The sequence below is a fragment of the Ursus maritimus genome, unplaced genomic scaffold (genome assembly GCF_017311325.1).
Source record: "Ursus maritimus isolate PB19 unplaced genomic scaffold, ASM1731132v1 scaffold_5, whole genome shotgun sequence".
NCBI lineage: Eukaryota > Metazoa > Chordata > Mammalia > Carnivora > Ursidae > Ursus > Ursus maritimus.
This window is the reverse complement of record NW_024426663.1, coordinates 86480796-86501726: the sequence shown is the minus strand read 5'-3', so window position 1 is coordinate 86501726 and position 20931 is coordinate 86480796. Positions and strand designations below refer to the sequence as shown.

The following is a 20931-nucleotide window of genomic DNA, read 5'->3' as shown; positions in this document are numbered from 1 at the left end:
ATGTTATATAATCCAGCTGACAATGACTAGAACTGTTTGAGTGTAAGTCAGCCCTTAACTCTGTGACCCTCCACAGTCAACACCTATATATCATCCATGGAGCAGAACAATAACACTCCTCAGTTATGGGATTGACTAAGATATTCTCAGTCCTGCTAACTGTTAGAAGCACGGCCACTCCTTTGTCAGCATAGGTGCTCATATTTTCATGCCTCTCTTGTTGCACCTGATGGCCCACTCAGCAGCACACACTGTACCCTCCAACACTCATGACTAAAAGGACACACACTGCCAATGCCTGTTGTGCAACAGGTATTTGAAACTGCTGTGACAGGAAAAGATACACGAATAAACCAGTGATTTTATCTAAAGTGAAACAGGTCTGCCTCGAATTTGAATCTGCGTCCCTGATTGAAATGATCTTGTGGGCGGAGCCAGCATGCCAGCATCTGGATCCTCATCCTTTCCCTTATATTCCACAGCTTAGCACATCCTCTGCTAAAGTAGACAGCATTAAACTAACACTTATGCAATGAGTGAGCATACTCTTTCTTTGCTGGCTTCATAATTCCCAGCTATGCAAACATACCAAGGATTGATTATCAATCTAGAATATACTTTGCCAGAGAGCCCAGGCTCCTTCTGCCTCCTTGATCAGACTCACAGCCTCCCCAGCAGTGGTGCTCAGTTCTCCCTCTTTCTCACACTAAGAACTCTAGGACTTTCCAGGTGAAAATCCTCCTTCACAATTACGGTGATCATTGTGCCAGAGCTTTTATCACCCCATGCCTCCGCTCACCAGCTGCCTGCTCCAACAGGGACCCAGCCCTGCCAGTATCTTCTGACTATACCCTTCACCACTTGTCAAGGACCATGCCAGGCACCAGAGGGTTATTGTCACTGAAGATAAAAAGCTATGACCACAGGGAAAAGCTATTAGGAATGAAAAGAGAACCAAGGACCTGCTTCTGCCCTTAATTCTTAATTCTACCCTTATGTGACTTAAAGACGAAGGCTAATTTATGAAAAATGGATAAACTGGTTATATGAGGACTGCAGTTAATCGTGACTATGGTTGCTACAAAAGAAATCTTAAAAGTTTTTTTTTTTTTTACAAGAATGTGTAACTGTGAGCAGAGATGTTAACCAGAATTGTGGTGATTATTTCACAATATAAATGTATATCACTCTGTTATACCCCCAAATGTAATAGAATGTTACATGTCAATGATATCTCAATTTTTATAAATAAATGATCAGATAGGAATTGGCAAAATGTAAAGTCTCTGCCATCTGAAATAACTGCTTTTACACATGCACTTGTAGGTGACCCAGGAAAAGTGGAAGTCAAAGGAAAAAACTCTGGTTGTGAAAATCAGGGAGGAATTCACAGAGGAGGAATTCTACTGAATTAAGAACAAAAGTTCTCCAGTGTGAGAGGTTAGGTCCTGGTGAGAAAGCATGTACAGCCGTGTGTCTCAATGTGGACACTGCAAATAATCTTCCTTCACTTTAAATGAATCATAAACATTCCCTGAGAGGCATGAAAGCCTCTTCTCCCTCCTAGCCTCCTCAAATGTCTTCTTTCTCCCAGTCAATCTCTGCAATATCCACCCTCAAGACTCAGCCCAAGACCCAACTCTCTGTGTGTCCTCTTCTGGTCACTCCACACCCCCCGACCACTGTCTGCTTCACACGGCTGGCCTTTTAATGTAGATTGCTGTAGTCTCCAATCCCATTTATTAGTTCCTTGTTATATCATTGTGTTCAGTTTGCTTTGTGAGTTTTATTTCCCTGATGCACTGAAACCTCAAGCTCTTAGTGGTTTGTTTAGGAAGGTATGAACATATACAGTAGACCATTTTTTATACAAATGACAATTTTTTAACAAAAGTAAAGATGAATTGCAAGTGTAATCTAAGCTACAAATCACACAGGTATTGCAATGTAATGCTTAGGTGGTAGCGCTCAACTTGGATTCTTCCCATGAACTTGAAAATACACTTACTTCTCCTGAAAGTGGAAATTAAGTCAGTTCCTCAACTTTCTTTCATTGTGTCTTCCCACCAATACCATTTCTTAGAGAACAGATTGAGAGCTCACTGCTAAAGAGCAATATTGTCCAGCAACATGTTACTATCTCCACAGTTGATGGATGCTTGCATTACAAGCTCCCCAATATACCTCAAATCTGAGAGAAAACTCAATAGCAGGGTATTTTTAAACTTTTTATTTAAAATCTATTTAATTAACATATGCTGTAATATTAATTTCAGGGGTAGAATTTAGGGATTCATCAGTTTTTTATTACACCTGGTGCTCATTACATCACATGCCCTCCTCACTGCCCATCACCCAATTATTCCATCTGCCCCACCCACTCCCATCTAGAAATCTTGTTTGTTTCCCACTGTTAAGAGTCTCTTATTGCTTGCCTCCCTCACTGTATCCCTCTTATTTTCTTTTCCTTCCTTTCCCCATGTTCATCTGTTTTATTTTCTAAATTCCACATGCGAGTGAAATCATATGGTATTTGTCTTTCTCTGACTGACTGACTTCACTTAAAATAACACTGTTAGATCCATCCAAGTGGTTGCAAATGGAAGATGCAATTCTTTTTGATGGCTGAGTAATATTCCATTGTATATTTATACAAATGGCCAACTGAAAGATGAAAAAATGCTCAACAACACTCAGTATCATGGAAATAAATTGAAAACCACAATGAGTTACCACCTCGCACCAGTCAGAATGGTTAAGATTTACATCTCAGGAAACAACAGATGTTGTCAAGGAAGGGGAGAAAGGGGAACCCTCTTACACTATTGGTAAGAATGAAAGCTGGTACAGCCACTCAGGAAAATTGTATGGAGGTTCCTTAAGAAGTAAAAAAAGAGAGCTACACTAGGACCCGGCAATTACACTACACTGTGTTTACCCCAAATATACAAATTTAGTGATCAAAGGGATACCTGCACCCCAATGTTCACAGAAGCAATGTCCACAATGGCCAAACTGTGGAAGGGGCCAAGATGTCCTTCAACAGATGAATGGATAAAGAAGAATTATAATATATATAATATATAGTAATAACTCAGCAATTAGAAAGGATGAATACCATTTGCACCAACATGGATGGAACTGGAGGGTATAGTTTTGAGCAAAAGAAGTCCGTCATAGAAAGACTATTATCATATGGTTTCACTCATATGTGGAATATAAGGAACAGTGCAGAGGACCATAAGGGAAGGGAGGGAAAACGGAATGGGAAGTTATCAGGGAGGGAAGAAAACCATGAGAGACTGTTAACAATAGGATACAAACTGAGGGTTGCTGGAGGGGAGGTAGTTGGGGGGATGGGGTAACTGGGTTATGGTCATTGAGGAAGGCACATGATGTGATGAGTGCTGGGTGTTATTCACAATCGATAAATTATTGAACCTTATATCTGAAAATAATGGTGTACTAGATGTTGGCTAATTGAATTTAAGAAAGAAAAAAAAGAAAATGAGGGAAGGTTGGTACATTTATCATGCAGATTGATGTGAAAAGAAAACATGAGTAGCAATACATATATCATAAAAAATATACTTCAAAAATGAAAACTTAAAGAAATAGATTTTAAAACAGAATATAACAAGATACAAAAAGGACTGAATCTAATATCACACTGTATGTTAACTAACTGGGATTTAAATACAAACAAAAAGAAAGACATTATATAATAACAAAGGAGACAATCCATAACAAAGATAGGACAAATAAATATTTATACACCCAACATGGGAGCAACCAAATATGTGAGAGTGCTAATAATAATGAACATAAGAAACTTTACACTTACAAGAACTAGAAAAAGTACAAACTAAACTCAAAACTAGTGGAAGGTAAAAATAAAGATTAGACCAAGAATAAATGATATAGAAAATAAAAAGGAAAAAAATGAAATAAAAACAAAACAAAAAAGACTGTAGACAAATTAAATGAAACCAGGAGCTTGTTCTTTGAAAAGACTGGCAAAATTGGTAAAACTCTAGCCAGATTCACTGATGACAAAACAACAACAAAGAACAAAGAGAGAGGAAGAGGTAGAGAAAACTCGAAGGAAAAAAATCATTGCAAATGATAGTGGAGAATTAAAATACATCACCACAGAAATAAAAACAATCATAAGAGAATATTAAGAAAAATTATATGCCAAAAATTGGGCAACATAGAAAAAATGGATAAATTTGTAGGAACATACCAAAACTAACAAAATTCAAGCAGGAAGAAATTTTTAAAAATGAGCGGACCAATTAATAGCAAGTAATTGAATCAGTAATCAAAACAAAAACAAAACAAACAACAATAACAGCAAAACAAGCAAACTAAAAAACCTCACAAGACTCTGGACAAACAAAAGTCCTGGACCAGATAGCTTCATGGGCAAATTCTACCAAACGTTTAATAAAGAATTAATGCACATTCTTTCCAAACTATTCCAAAACAAAGAGGAGAAAGGAAAACTACCAAATTGATTCTATGGGTCCAACATTACCTCAATATCAACACAGGATAGACAACACAAAAAAGAGAACCACAGGGCAATAAGTATAATGAACATACATGCAAAAATCTTCAACAAAATACTAGCAATATGATTTAAAAAGATTAAAATATCTTCACCATAATCATGGGGGATTTATTCCCAGGGAGCTAGGGTGGTGGAATTTTTGCAAATCATTCAACATGATGTATCACTTCAATAAGATAAAGGATAAAAACAATATAATCATTTCAATAGATGAAGAAAAGGCATTTGCCAAGATTACTCCATTTATGATAAAAACCTTCAATAAAGTAAGCTTAAAGAAACATATCTCAACATATTAAAGGACTTACATGAAAAACCTCACAGTGAACAAAATATACATACACAAAACAACAATAACAACACCACCAACAACAACATGAGAACATTCCCTAGGATCAGGAACAAGACAAAGATGTGTAATTTCACCACCTTTATTTAACATAGTACTGGAAATGCTAGCCATGGAAATAAGACCAAAACAAAATAAATTCATAAGGAAGAATTAAAATTTTCACTATTTGCAGATGACATAATATATACACAGAAAACGCTAAAGACTGCACCAAAAAGCTTGTTAGAACTGATGCATGAATTAAGTAAAATCACAGGATACAAAGTCAATGTAAATAAATCTGTTGCAGTCTCATACACTAATAATGAAGGATGAGAAACTGAAATTAAGGAAACAATCCTAGTTTTAACTAGACTAAATGTTTTTTTTTTGGGGGGGGTTGAATTGTTAGGTTCTTTATATATTTTGGATACTAACCCTTTATCAAGTATGTCAGTTGCAAATATCTATTCCCATTATGAAGGCTGCCTTTTAGTTTTGTTGATTATTTCCATTGCTGTGCAGAAGCTTTTCAATTTGATGAAGTCCCAATAGTGTATATTTTTACAACTGCACCAAAGCAATGAAATATCTAGAAATAAACATAAGAGAAGAGGTGAAAGACATGTAATCTGAAAACTATAAAACACTGATGAAAGAAATGGAAGAAAACACATAGAAATGGAAAGATATTCCATTTGTTGGAATATCTCATTGGTTGGAAAAACAAAAAATTCTTAATTTTTTACACTACCCAAAGCAACCTCCGATGTAATGCAATCCCTGTCAAAATACCTACAGCCTTTTCTCACAGAACTAGAACAAACACTCTTAAAATGTTTATGGAACACAGCAACAACAACAACAACAAATCTGAATAGCCAAAGCAATCTTAAAAAGAAAAGAAAAGAAAAGCTGGAAGCATCACAATTTCAGATTTCAATTTATATTACAAAGTTGTATCAATCAAAACAGTATGGTACTGGTACAAAAAAAAAAAGACATATAGATCATTGGAACAGAAGAGAAAACCCAGAAATAAACCCACAGCTATATGGTCATAATAGATAAGGGAGGAAAGAACACACAATGAGAAAAAGCCAGTCTCTTCAACAAATGGTTTTGGGAAAACTAGACAGCTATATGCAAAGGAATGAAACTGGACCACTTCTTTATGTCATACACAAAAATAAGTTCAAACGGATTAAAAACTTAAATGTGTTACCTGAAATCATGCAAGAAAAAGAAAATAGAAGAGAATCCTGGAAGTAACGTTTGTGACCTTGACTATAGCAACATTTTTCTAGGTAAGTCTCTTGAGGCAAGGGAAACAAAAGTAAAAATAAACTACTGGGACGACAGAAAAGTAAAAAGCTTCTGCAAAGAAAAGGAAACAATCAACAAAAGCAAAAGTCAAACTACTGATTGGGGAGAAGGTATTTGCAAATGACATATCTGATAAAAGGATACTGCAAAATAGATAAAGAACCGATGCAACTCAACACCAAACAAAACAATTTAAAAATAAGTGGAAGACATGAACAGACTTTTTTCCAAAGAAGATATCCAGATGGTCAAGAGACCCATAAAGAGATGCTCAATTTCACTCATTACCAGGGAAATGCAAATCAAAACTATAATGACATATCACTTCATACCTATTAAAATTGCTTAAAAAAAACAAAAAAAGAAAAACAAATAATAAGTATTAGTGAGGATTTGGAGAGAAAGAACCCTCAAGCTCTGTTGGTGGGAATGCAAACTGGTGCATTGGTAAAAATGTACACATCAAACAAATATAATGAACTTCAGCATATCTCTTTCTTTAATGGAAAATAATTTAAAAATTGGGGTCTTTTGTATGGATCCTATGGGAAAACAATGATAAATTTATGTGTAAGAGATGTAAAAGTTTTCTTTTATCACACTCATTTATTTACTTTTACAATTTGTTATTACTAACGTAAAAATCCGAAGTTGTTAAAGAATATTTGGGTACATGATTAAATAAGATCACATGTGACTGAGAAACAATACCAGCTATTTAAACCAAGTGACAATAAAACAATATCATGGTTTAAAAAGAACAGAACATGGTTGAAAATATCTAAGGAATTGTATTCCTTTCAAATAATTAAATATTAAAATAAGTCAATACAGAGACAAAAAAAGTTACTTTGATAAAACCTAGCATCCCAAGGGAGATTTATATAAAAAGAAAGGAAAAAAAATCTAGTGGTTTTTTTTTAAATGTGAACATTGTAGGCTCCAGAGAATAAGCCAAAGAAGGTTCATCCCAAATTTGGCTACTTCTTCTATAATTGTAACATATTTCATAGCTTTTCTGAACAAATTTTACAAAATTTCACTCTGACACAAATGGAGGTAAAAACAGGTAGACATGCAGACGCTCATGTTTTATAATTCCAGACCTCTGTCTGATTTCTCTCTGGACATACTGTTTACCCAGTTGACCACTACTTATCTTTAGGAACTGTGCTGGGATGCATTTCCCTCCAGGATTCTGTGACTGTTTTAGGTGTCTCTCCTGAGTATTGCTTACAGATGTAGGCACATCTGTAGATGTAGAATGCCCCTTAGCCTACTATATTATTTTTGTTCACTTTTTGTTCTGATTCAGCATTAGACAGTCTGATCCTTTGGGAAAGTGTTGTGTAAATTTTATCATGGTAGCTCACATGGTTTTTATGGTAGTATACCTATTGAAGTACCTCATTTTTTTTTAATTTCCAGGGAATAAAAGAGAGAAAATGAATTATTCAATGACCAAATTTACAAACCTGCAAAAAACAGGAGCAGTTTTTTCCCAGAAAGTTATACCACAAATGGAGAGATTCTTTGTCATAGAAGATCTCTGAATGAGAAACATGACACCTATCTGTTAGCTGGGTATAATGCTATTATCCAACCTTGGAATCAGTCAATTCAGCACTTGAGCATTTATTTCCTTAGGTGTATGTGAGTACATTACCTTTTTCATCTTAAGTCTTGCAGTGTAGAATGAGGTAACTGATGAGAAAGTCTACTGTGATCAGTAAGGCACTAGAGAACTGACGTTAGACAGTGTTAAAGGGAATGTGACTCTTGGCCACAGGTTTTGTGCACCAATCTCATAAGAGCCCGTTTCATGTCCTTGTTCCTCAGGCTGTAGATTACAGGGTTGACTATTGGAGGTACCACAGTGTAGATTACAGAAAGCAGCCTGTCAATAACTGTGGGTGGATTTGAGGATGGTTTGAGATAAAGAGAACAAGCAGTTATAATGAAAAGAGTAAAAACAATGAGATGGGGAAAACATGTGGAGAAAGCTTTTGACTGGCCTTTTGTGGTTGGAATTTTCAGCACAGTGGAGAAAATATAAACATAAGAGATAAGAATGCAGATGAAACACGACATCCCTAAACACATGGCTACTCCAATAATTGTGTAAACTACCAGGATTGTTTCAGAGCAGGAAATCCTTAACAATGAGGAAACATCACAGAAAAACTGTGGGATCACATTGGAGCCACAGAATGGCATAAAAAATATGCCAGCAGTGTACAAAGCTCCTAAGAGTCCTCCAATGGCCCAGGAAAAACCTGCCATCAGTACACAGGCACCACCATTCATGATGACCTCATAGTGCAGGGGACAACATATGGCTACATAGCGGTCATAGGACATGGCAGTGAGGACAAATACCTCACCTGCTGAGAAGGAAATGATTAAAAGTAGCTGGAAGGCACATCCTAAAGTGGAAATGAAATTGCTGTTGGTTAGGCTGTTGACAATGAAATTGGGGACTGGGACAGACACAAGGAAGACATCCAGGAAAGACAAGTTTTTCAGGAAAAAGTACATTGGTGTTTGTAGCTGCAGGTCTAGGGTAGTGAGAATAATGATGAGAAGATTACTCATTAGGATAGCCAGATAAATCACCAGGAAGAGCACCCCATATACTATCTGAAGCTCTTGGATGTCAGAAAACCCCACAAGGAGAAATCCTGCCACCAAGGTGACATTGGTCATGCTTGAGTCTTTTCAATGCCTGTCAGCATAAGGAGAAATACCAAATAATTTAAAAAATAATAATAAAAATAAAATAAATTTACACATCTAAGAACAATGTTTTTATACATAATTATTTTGGGTTTTTAAAAATATTTTTGTATTTGTTCTAAGTACTTTATTTATTTATTTATACTCTGTTAGTCAAATTATTTAAATGGAAAAGGGCCATGTATCTATCTTAATACTTCTTCCGTAGCTCAATCTTTATTTAAGGTAAAGGGATTCTATAAGTAGTATGTGAACTCAATTAATCTTCATATGAATTACATAAGATCCTGTAACTTCAACTTTAACTTACTATCAGATGTGTATAAATTGAAAAAGTATGGACAGTTTTCCAACACGTTAGGAATTTACATCAGATTATTATTGTGTCATGCATAATGATAAATTCTTCTGATTTCTGTAAAACAATGCAGATTATGTCTTCATAAAGTGTTAGTATTACTAATAATCTAATGAACAAATTATCAATTCTCATTTGTTGGTGATGATACTGACTTCACATTTACAATGTATTAAATATACCAGCAAAAGCAGCTAGCTTTTTTCTAACTTATGGACATAAACAAAGGAATAAAAATAAGGATCATTTGTTCAATGTTTGTGTTATCTTGAGGTCACGCAATTCACATATGTTGAATGTTTCACTCACGTATGAGGGAAATAAATTGTGTAGCAAAACTTCATTTCCATTGAATGCACATATGTATAGAAAACCATGTTACTGTGTTATTGTGGGGTCTTTCTAGTAGTTGAATTTTGATATTTTTCTCTAAAGTTTTATTTAAATTCCAGTTTCTTAACATATAGTGTAATATTAGTTCCAAGTGTGCAAGATAGTGATTCAACACTTCCATACAACATCGGGTGCTCATCACAACAAATGCACTCTTTAATCCCCATCGCCTAATGAGATATCATCTCACCCGAGTCAGAATGACTAAAGTCACCTACACAAGAACCAACAGGTGTTGTGAGGATGCAGAGAAAGGGGAATCCTCTGGCACTATTGGTGGGAATGCAAACTGGTGCAGCCACTTTGGAAAACAGTATAGCAGTTCCTCAGAAATTTTAAAATAGAAATACCTTATGATCCAGAAATATTACTGCTAGGTATTTACCCAAGGAATACAAAAATACTAATCTAAAGAGATGAATGCTATTCAATGTTTAGAGCAGCATTATCTACAATAACTAAATCATGGAAACAGACCAAGTGTCCTTTGACTGATGAATGGAAAAAGATGTGATACATATGCACATATACTTTTATGTCCATACATATTATTTACATTAGTGCAGACACCAAAACATAATATATATGTTATGTATAATATATACATATATAATATGAATATGTAAAATATATTATATGAATATGTATAATCTCTCTCTCTTATATTAGAGTATTATTCAGCCATCAAAAAGAATGAAATCTTGCCATATACAATGATGTGGATGGAGCCAGAGGGTATTATGTTGAGCAAAATAAGTCAGTCAGAGAAAGAAAAATACCACATGATTTCACTCATATGTGGAATTAAAAAAAATGAACGAATAGGCAAAGAGAAATAAAAAACAGTGAATTTTTAATAAAATTTACTTTGAGTCACATTAAAATGTTCTCTCCATTCTTACTGTCTGACTAAATAGGTTTTCTTCTTCATATGATGTTGTCTACAATTTATTTTGTAACTCTGTCAGATATCTTCTCTCAAAGTTCAAATATTTCCCTAGATTATTAGATGCTCTTGTTTAATTATTTATTTAATTATTTATTTTTCATTGAAAAGATCAAGAAGTGTTTCATTAATGACACCAAAGTTGATGGCAGAGATTAAAAAAAAAGAAAAAAGATTGTTTTCCAGGAGCTTTCTGTCAATGTGAGGAGGCACACAATGAGATATAAATAAACCTTAAATGATGGAAAGTGTCAAATGCTGTTGAGTGTCATTAAAAATTTTTTAAAGAGTATTATCTTAAAAATTATCCAGGTGTCTGCTTAAGATTGCAGGTTGGGAAGAGCTTTCTTTCAGGGTTTCCTAGAACCTAAAGCCTAAATGAAGAGAAGGAGATCATGGGACAAGAACCAGTGGAGGGAACACTTTAGGAAGCACAGATAACACAAGAAAGTAAAGGCAGTTGACCTCTGAATTGTATGTGCAGAAGCTGTATGTGGTGAAATTGAAGATTGCATAGGAGAGCAATAAAATAATTTTGAAGACATTGATCAGCTTATTCCAATTATCAGTCTAGAGAAATACAGAACAGGACAAAAAGAGAAGTGTGGGTAAATTGGTTGTTGAATTTCATTGTTTTTGGTGTCTGCCCTAAATTATTTTAATATGTGCAATATTTGGCTGTTGTTTTAAAAACAATATTTATTCCCTCTTCTGATTACCCCCCCTTTCTTTATCCCTTTCTTCTCCTACTGATCTTCCTAGTTCTTATGGTCCATAGATGAGAGAAACCATAATGAAGCATGAGAGACTATGGACTCAGAGAAGCAAACTGAGGGCCTCAGAGGGGAGGGGAATGGGGGAATGGGATAGGCTGGTGATGGGTAGTAAGGAGGGCACGTATTGCATGGTGCACTGGGTGTTATACGCAACTAATGAATCATCAAACTTTACATCAAAAAATTAAAATTAAAATTAAAAATTAAAAAAAAATAAAAACAATATTTAATATTTTACCAATAGAAAGTTGAGATTCATACCTTAACATAAATCAATTCTTCAACAGCTTGGACAAAGGATTACTTATCAGATAATTCTCAAAAGTACTCCTCAGAGTGGGAATACCCCCCCACCAATAAAGAAAACTTTAGCTTACCAGTTTCTGTGCCTGAAATTAATACAAAATTATATTCCTTTGGTAAGTCTCTGTCATTATAACATAACAGTTTTTCTAGTCCTCTGTTGAAGGACTAAAATTTTACTGAGATGTGACACTTTCTTAGTGTGGAAGGATGAATACTAAACACAACCAGGAAAGTCATTTGTCCTTTATTTCAAATTTGACGTCATTTGATCATTCTGTAGTCAGTCTCCACAACAAATTATTTTTAAGCTGTGTGACTAATAACTTTGAATTCCCAAAAGAAGAAACTCTTAAATGTTTTCTGAAAAGCCTTATGGAGTATCTCTTAAGAACTCTTGTATTGTAATCACTGGTATTCACTATAGACAGAATTGTTCAATTCCCAGAAAACTTTGGGTAATACCTCACAGAGGATGTCGTTCAGAGTCCTACTAGAATAATAATAAAGTACTTAAATATTTCCTTAATTCCCTTAGGAATAAACTATAAGCTTCTGGTTATCACTTTATAATTGCTACTAATAATTTGAGCACTTGGCTGAACATGAAGAGTTCTGTCAAATATTATTAATTACTGACTCAATGGGTCTCTGATTGTAGTTCAAGGATGTTCATTTAGTCAATTCACTTGGTGAATCAGATGTGCATTATGCGTTGCGAATCCTTGCTGTAGGCTTGCCATCTAACATAGAAAGCAAAATAAACTTTTTGATCATCTGTTAAGCACCATCATTGTAAAGTTACAAAACAAATCATTTTTAAAGATGTAGTTATAAGAATTTGGAAGTGACACTGTTTTTGTTTGTGTGTTTGCTTTGTCATGTAATGGATCTTACTACCATTAGTTAAACACTTTTAGCTGGTTCTGTTCAAAGTAATTTTGGCTACTAGAGATATAATTACCAAAATTTCATTTGGCTACTATGCTTTTTTCCCAAAAAAATTCATTAATAAAACTTAGTATATCTACCATGGAGATTTAATTGTATAAATTTTAACGTAGAAAATTAAATAAGCCTTTTAAGCAATCAATTTACACATCGAGACATATGCTGATATTTCTGAATATATTGACTTTTTCATGAATATGATACAAATTTGTTTTTGCCCGAGGGAAGCAAATTTCAGAATAAAAATTAGATGAGTAGTTTGTGTTAGGAGATACAGAATTTTAGTATGTTGGATAAATAGGTCTCAAAACTTTCCATTAAAATTTTACTTACTTCATTAAATTATGAGCATTTTAATTTGATATTAAATATGACTTGAAAATTTATTTTGTAAGTATTGCAAAATGTACATGGTTTCTTTGTTATAAGCTTGTTTTTACTCTAATATATCCTATTTTTTTTAAATAAATCCAATTATCACATGGTTTCACTCATTTATGGAACAGAAGAAGTAGAAAGATCGGTAGGAGAAGAAAGGGAAGAAGAAGGGGGGTAAACAGAAGGGGGAATGAACCATGAGAGACTATGGACTCTGGGAAACAAACTGAGGGCTTCAGAGTGGAGGAAGGTGGGGGAATGGGATAGGCCGGTGATGGGTATTAAGTAGGGAATGTATTGCATGGTGCACTGGGTGTTATACGCAAGTAATGAATCCTGGAACTTTACATCAAAAACTAGGTTAGTACTGTATGGTGACTAACATAATATAATAAAAAATTATTATAAAAATAATAAAAAAATAAAATAAATCCAAGCTTACAAAACAGTTGCAAGGATATTACAAAGAACTCTCAAATAACCTTCACTCTGGTTCCCCAATTTTTAATACTTTGTCACAGCTTATTCATCAGAAAAAAATACATACAGTTGAAAAATTTTTTAATGATATTTATTATATTATGTTAATCACCATACAGTACATCCCCGGTTTCCGATGTAAGGCTCGATGATTCATTAGTTACGTATAACACCCAGTGCACCATGCAATACGTGCCCTCCTTACTACCCATCACCGGTCTATCCCATTCCCCCACCCCCCTCCCCTCTGAGGCCCTCAGTTTGTTTCTCATAGTCCATAGTCTATCATAGTTCATTCTCCCTTCTGTTTACCCCCCTTCTTCTTCCCTTTCTTCTCCTACCAATCTTCCTACTTCTGTTCCATATTGAGCCCTTACTGTTTTTATTTATTTGTGTGTCAAGTTGTGGTCTCTGGGAAAGGATGGAGTAGTACTGCAAAATGTTTCCTGTGAAATTAAAACCTGTGAATGGAAAGGAAAGAAAGCACAATTTGTATTGAGAATCCCTCCATTTGGTTATTGCAACTGAGGCTTCATTGCTTCCATAACATTTTAGCAGAAATTATATCATGAATTTATACTAGTGATTCCTGATTTCCCACCGGATTCATATTTTGATTCACTTTTCCCATTCCTCCATTCTGGAAGCCCTAGATCCTAGCAATATTAAATTATGAATACATTTGCACAAAATGGCATCCTATTTTGTACACATAATTAAACAAAATAAGACCTCAGAGTATATGCTGTCATCTAAATTGCTAGTTGCTTATCTAAGAGGTGACTGAAATAAAAACAGCATGCCCAGGACTCCCTGGAATCTGAGAGTAGTCAGATAACTCAACACTTTCAAGTTTAGAGTAACTAGAATTTTTAAAACTGCTTTAAGAAGGGCATTTTAAGTGGTTCAGCCCTGCTTGCTTCCACCCACCCCACTCTTTCTAGGCATCAGGACAGTCATGCAATGATTCAGAACCACGTGTATGGATGGTTGGATGGAGCTGCCATGCTCCTTTGGTCCCTTAAGATCTATATGCATAGAAAGCTGAAGAGAAGCCTAAGGGAGCCCATGTTCATGGGGATGTTGGAGATAGGATTTGATGTCTGCATTTCTTTAGTGTGGAAAGAAAAATAAAATTAAAAAGTGTGATTTTGCTTAAGCAACATTTTTGAGGGGGTTTCCTTGATTCAGGGAATCACAGTTTCCAACAAATACAATAATCAACCACTTTGCAAAACTAGAAGCTGGTTCTTTGAAAGAATGAATAAGATCGATAAGCCACTGGCCAGGCTTATTCAAAAGAATAGAGAAAATACCCAAATTAATAAAAATAGGAAGGAAAGGGGAAAGATCACAACCAACACCAATGAAGAAGGAAGGATTATTAGAACTTTTATCAACAACTTTATGCAAATAAATTAAAAAATTGGAAGAAATGGATGCCTTCCTAGAAACCTTTAAACTACCAAGACTGAAACAGGAAGAAATTGATTATTTAAACAGACTGATTAATTATGAAGAGATTGAAGAAGTGATTGTAAACCTCCCCAAAAACAAGAGTGCAGGGCCTGACAGATTCCCTGGGGAATTCTACCAAACATTCAAAGAAGAAATAATACCTTTTCTACTGAAGCTGTTTCAAAAAATAGAAACAGAAGGAAAACTACTAAACTCATTTTACAAGGCCAGTATTACCTTGATCCCCAAACCAAACCCTATCAAAACGGAGAGTTACAGACTGATAACCCTGATGAATATGGATGCCAAAATTGTCAACAAGATCCTAGCTAATAGGATCCAACAGTACATTAAAAGGATTATCCATCAAGACCAAGTGGGATTCATCCCTGGGATACAAGTGGTTCAACATTCGCAAATCAATCAGTGTGATAGATCACATCAAGAAGAAGAGAGTCAAGAACCATATGATCCTCTCAATAGATTCAGAAAAAGCATTTGACAAAATACACCATCCTTTCTTGATTAAAACCCTTCAGAGTGTAGATATAGAGGATACATTCCTCAATTTCATAAAAACTGGTCTATGAAAAGCCTACAGCGAATATCATTCGCAATGGGAAAAACCTGAAAGGCTTTCCCTTAAGATCAGGAACACAACAAAGTCGCGTACTCTCACCATTATCATTCAACATAGTACTAGAAGTCCTTGCAACAGCAATCAGAAAACAAAAAGGGATAAAAGGTTTTCACATCAGCAAAGAAGAAGACAAAATGTCTCTCATCGCAGATGGCAAGATACTTTATATGGAAAACTGAAAAGACTCCACCCCCAAATTACTAGAACTCATACAACAGTTCAGTAATGTGGCAGGATACAAACTGTGCTCAGAAATCAGTTGCATTTCTATACACAAACAATGAAACTGAAGAAAGAAAAATTAGGGAATCAATTCCATTTACAATAGCACCCAAAATCATATGATATCTCAGAATTAACTTAACCAGAGAGGTAAAAGATCTATATTCTAGAAACTAGATCACTCTTGAAAGATATTGAAAAAGACAAGAAGATGGAAAAACATTCCATGCTCATGTCTCAGAAGAATACACATAGGTAAAATGTCAATGCTACCCAGAGCAATCTACACTTTCAATGCCATCCTGATCAAAATACCAATTACATTTTACAAAGAGCTGGAACAAACAGCCCTTAAATTTGTGTGGAACCAGAAAAGGGGCTGAATTGCCAAGGAATTGTTGAAAAGGAAAAAGAAACCTGGGGGCATCACGTTGCCTGATTTCAAGCTATAGTACAAAGCTGTAATCACAAAGACAGCATGGTCCTGGAGCAAAAAAAAAGAAAAAAAGAGACCAATGGAACAGATTAGAGAACCCAGAAAAAGACACTAAGGTCTATGGGCAACTAATCTTTGACAAAGCAGGGAAAAACATCCGGTGGAAAAAAGACAGTCTCTTCAATAAATGCTGCTGGGAAATTGGACAGCTACATGCAAAAGAATGAACCTTGACTACTCCGTCACACCATACACAAAAATAAACTCCAAATGAATGAAAGACCTCGATGTGAGACAGGAAACCATCAAAATTATAGAGAAGAACATAGGCTGTAACCACTTTGACTTCAGCCATAGCAACATTTTTCATGACACAGCTCCAAAGGCTAGTGAAACAAAAGAAAAAAAATTAACTTGCGGGACTTCGTCAAGATAAAAAGCCTCAGCACAGCCAATGAAACAGTCAAAAAACCTAACAGGCAGACTACGGAATGGGAGAAGATATTTGCAAATGACACTACAGATAAAAGCCTGGTATCCAAGATCTACAAAGAACTTCTCAAATTCAATACACGAGAAACAAATAATCAGATCAAAAAATGGGGAGAAGGTATGAATAGACACTTTTCCAATGAAGACATATGAATGGTAACAGACACATGAAAAATTGTTCAACATCATTAGCCATCAGGGAAATTCAAATCAAAACCACATTGAGATACCACCTCAAGCCAGTTAGAATGGCAAAAATGACAAGGCAAGAAACAACAAATGTTGGAGAGAATGTGGAGAAAGTGGAACCCTCTTCCACTGTTGGTGGGAATGCAAGTTGGTACAGCCACTTTGGAAAACAGTGTGAAGGTCCTTCTAAAAGAGAAATAAGAGCTGCCCTATGACCCTGCAATGCACTACTGGGTATTTATCCAACAGATGCAGACGTACTGAAGAGAAGGGCCATATGCACCCCAATGCTCATAGCAGCATTGTCCACAATAGCTAAATTGTGGAAGGAGATGAGATGCCCTTCAACAGATGAATGGATTAAGAATATGTGGTCCATATATACAATGGAATATTACTCAATTATCAGAAAGAACGATTACCCATCATTTGCAGCAACATGGATGTGACTGGAAGAGATTATTCTAAGTGAAATAAGTCAAGCAGAGAATGACAATTATAATTTGGTTTCACTCATCTATGGAACATAAGGAATAGCAGGGCGATCAGTAGGAGAAGGAAGTGAAGAATGAAGGGGGAGTAAACAGAAGGGGGCATGAACCATGAGAGACTATGGACTCTGGGAAACAAACTGAGGGCTTCAGAGGGGAGGGGGTGGGGGAATGGAATAGGCTGGTGATGGCTATAAAGGAGGGCACATATTGCATGGAGCACTGGGTGTTATATGCAAACAATGAATCATGGAACACTACATCAAAAACTAATGCTATACTGTATGGTGACTAACAATAAATAAATAAATAAATAAATAAATAAATAAATAAATAAATAAATTCATGTTTGATATTTTATCCCAATATTTTCTTTGGAAAAATTACAAACTTATAGAAAAATGAACTGTCACAATTAACATTTATATGGCCTTCTCCCACTGTGAATGCACAGTCTTACTTTAGACAATTACAAAACAAAGATTTTTACTCTTTATAATTTAAGCTTTAATTTTCCACTTCCACTAAATTGACTAACTAGAATACAGGTAGGCTCCTATTATTAGTAGTAAATGGCAATTTAGATTTATGAAGAGCAGAATATTCTCTCTAGAGTCATTATTTACTTTTCCCCTAAGGGACAAGTGAGCATCATATCAACTATAGAATAAATTGCAACAAACACCCTATATATGTGTGACAAGTTTGCTTTTAATTATTGATGCTTTTTTATTGTTGTTAGCTAGATCATTTTGGTTTCTCTTTGTTGAATACTTTTATTGATAATGAGTACTCTGGGTCTTGAAAAGAAAATTGTATGTCAAACTGAGTGCTTCAGAGGGGAGGGGCGTGGGGGAATGGGATAGGTTGGTGATGGGTAGTAAGGAGGGTACGTATCGCATGGTGCACTGGGTGTTATACGCAACTAATGAATCATCGAACTGTACATCAAAAACCAGGGATGTACTGTATGGTGACTAACATAATATAATAAACAAATATTATTATAAAAAATGGTAAACTAAAAATAAGAAAAGAAAATTGTGTCTCAAAGTCTGCACTTTTGAAACTAAAATAAATAATTGGATGATTGTGGAGATGTTAATATGATGTAAAACATATACATTTAGGAAACTAGTTAAAACTAAATATTAATCCAGTCATCTGTTGAAGGGCATCTCGGCTCCTTCCACGATTCAGGTATTGTGGACAATGCTGCTACGAACATTGGGGCAAGTAATGAATCATGGATCTTTACATCGAAAACTAGGGATGTACTGTATGGTGACTAACATAATATAATAAAAAAGAACCACTAATTTAGAACATGACTTTGAAAAAAACTAAATACTAAATCAGTAAGATAAATTGAGGTATTTTAAATATTATAGCATGCATATTTAAATAAATGCTTAATATATTTTAATTTCAGCATTAAAAATTGTGCATGCTCACCCAACTGTGTATCTCAAGCCTCTGTCAGTAGAATGTTGATGTATTTAAAGAATTCTTCTGACCCATTGACATGAGTGTATGTTCCCTAGAAAATTGGATCCATGAGACCTAACAGACAAGAAGGATGTTACAAAGCTGGTGGAAAGATTAAATTTTGGAAAAGATTAAATTTTAGAAGGTAATCGCTGATTCCTTCAATTTATTAGCCATCAATCATTGAGTTAAAAGGCCTATAGAACTTTTTTAACAATACAGTTTTAATGTAAAACATCCTCCTGCTTTTTAAAATGTTAAATATAATTTTCTTTGATATTGATTTATTAAATACATGATAAATTTTGAATAATTTCAAGACCTAAGATTTATTGATGATTATTTTTGTTTAATTGAGGGATGTTCTTTTCCTTTATGTAGTGGAAATTTGACGTAACTATTTGCTAAAGAAACCAGCTTCATTTATGGTACATTTGGATTTCACCCCATGCATATGGTAAGTCTCATAAATAATGAGACTGCTTGACTTCTTGGTAATATCCAAGAGAAAGGTAATGTTAGCCACAAACCCCTTGTCACAATTCTAATTATACATTTGGTTGTCTATGACTGAAAAACAAAAACAAAAAACCTGATTTCCATATATTATTCAATATACTTACATGCTTACATTTATACCAATCTCAAAATCAGGTAAGACATTGTATTTCACAAGAATGTCTCAGATTCTCTAGTATAAGTGGTATCAATTTTCTGGACTAATAAGGAAGGTTATAGAACTTCCTTCTCAGCAATATATTATTAACAAAAATATTCCTCTCCTTTTTCTAATTAAATGGCAAATATATAAACTTTAACTATGTTTGATTTCAAAAGGAGGGTAAATAAAAGTCCCTTCCCCAAATAACAAATTCTATATTCTATATGCCAAGACAATAAGTTTGATTTAAAAACTTAAAAAACTACAAATTGTAGGGAATATGCATTATGTTATGAAGGATACATACTGATTATGGAACCCAATATATAACTAGCTTATGGGTCCATTAGGATGCTTTTTACTTATTTCTCATAATCCTTGCTGCAAAAAATGGGTCAAATTAGCAAATGTGGGTAAAAAGAAAAATAAGTATTTAACATAGAATTTAATGTTTATTGTCTCTAAAGATTAATTTTCTTATAGTAGAAAGTTCCTTTTAAATTTGAATTCACTATAACATTTTCAGAAAATAAATATATAAAGATGTAGACAAATTGAAATTGAGCAGTTTTGTAAAATCTTGAAAGTTTGAGAATTTGAGAACTGACATGATATATGCTTTTTGCTTCAATATTTTTAATTCACTCATTAAATATCTTCTAATTAGATGATATTCAAGGGCTTCCTGGTTATTAGAGTAATTTTATGATTTTATGATTTTAATGTCATTAATGTGAGTTTTGCTTTGTTTTTTACTCCCAAGCATGGTACAAAACTGATGCTGCTTGAGGAAGGAGTGAACATTTTTCCCAAGTAGTTTCACAGATCTTTATTGCATTGAAAAAAGTGTCAAAATAATTTAATTCTATTTAAGTAAATATTTATGTATAATCTGTGTTATATACACTGTACATTTTCTCTGAGTAAAGCTAATTAACAGTTTCCATTAGACAAAATATATGGAGATGGAAGGCCATCAAATGTGTCTTTAAAAATTTTATTTTTGAATTATCTTCTCTTTACCATCACACATGACATTAAAAAAAGAAAATAGTTTCAAAATGACAAAAAATCCACAAAGGTATTGATTTGTAGAGTTTTAATTAAAGTTACTTTTGTAAATAGCCTTAAACATAATTAGGTTGACTACTAATATGCACCCAAATGCAATTAAAATAGAGTTAGTATGGCCAGGAAGATAAAAAATTACATAATTATAATTAATATTTATCACCAAATAATGTATTATATAATATTATATATATATATTTAAACCCCATAGTTCTTTATATATATATAT

At 34.3% G+C, this 20931-nt stretch overlaps 1 protein-coding gene across 1 annotated transcript; it reads right to left on the bottom strand.

Annotated features, from left to right (window-relative positions):
* Positions 1–7994: 7994 nt before the first annotated feature.
* On the bottom strand, positions 7995–8939 carry LOC103680614 (olfactory receptor 14A2-like). The gene has a single exon (XM_008710114.1). It carries the CDS (start codon positions 8937–8939, stop codon positions 7995–7997), a length of 945 nt encoding a protein of 314 aa, XP_008708336.1.
* Positions 8940–20931: the final 11992 nt, after the last annotated feature.

Bases quoted from the DNA above. Each gene is read 5' to 3' on its own strand.
- LOC103680614 (XM_008710114.1), bottom strand. From the start codon at position 8,939: ATGACCAATGTCACCTTGGTGGCAGGATTTCTCCTTGTGGGGTTTTCT.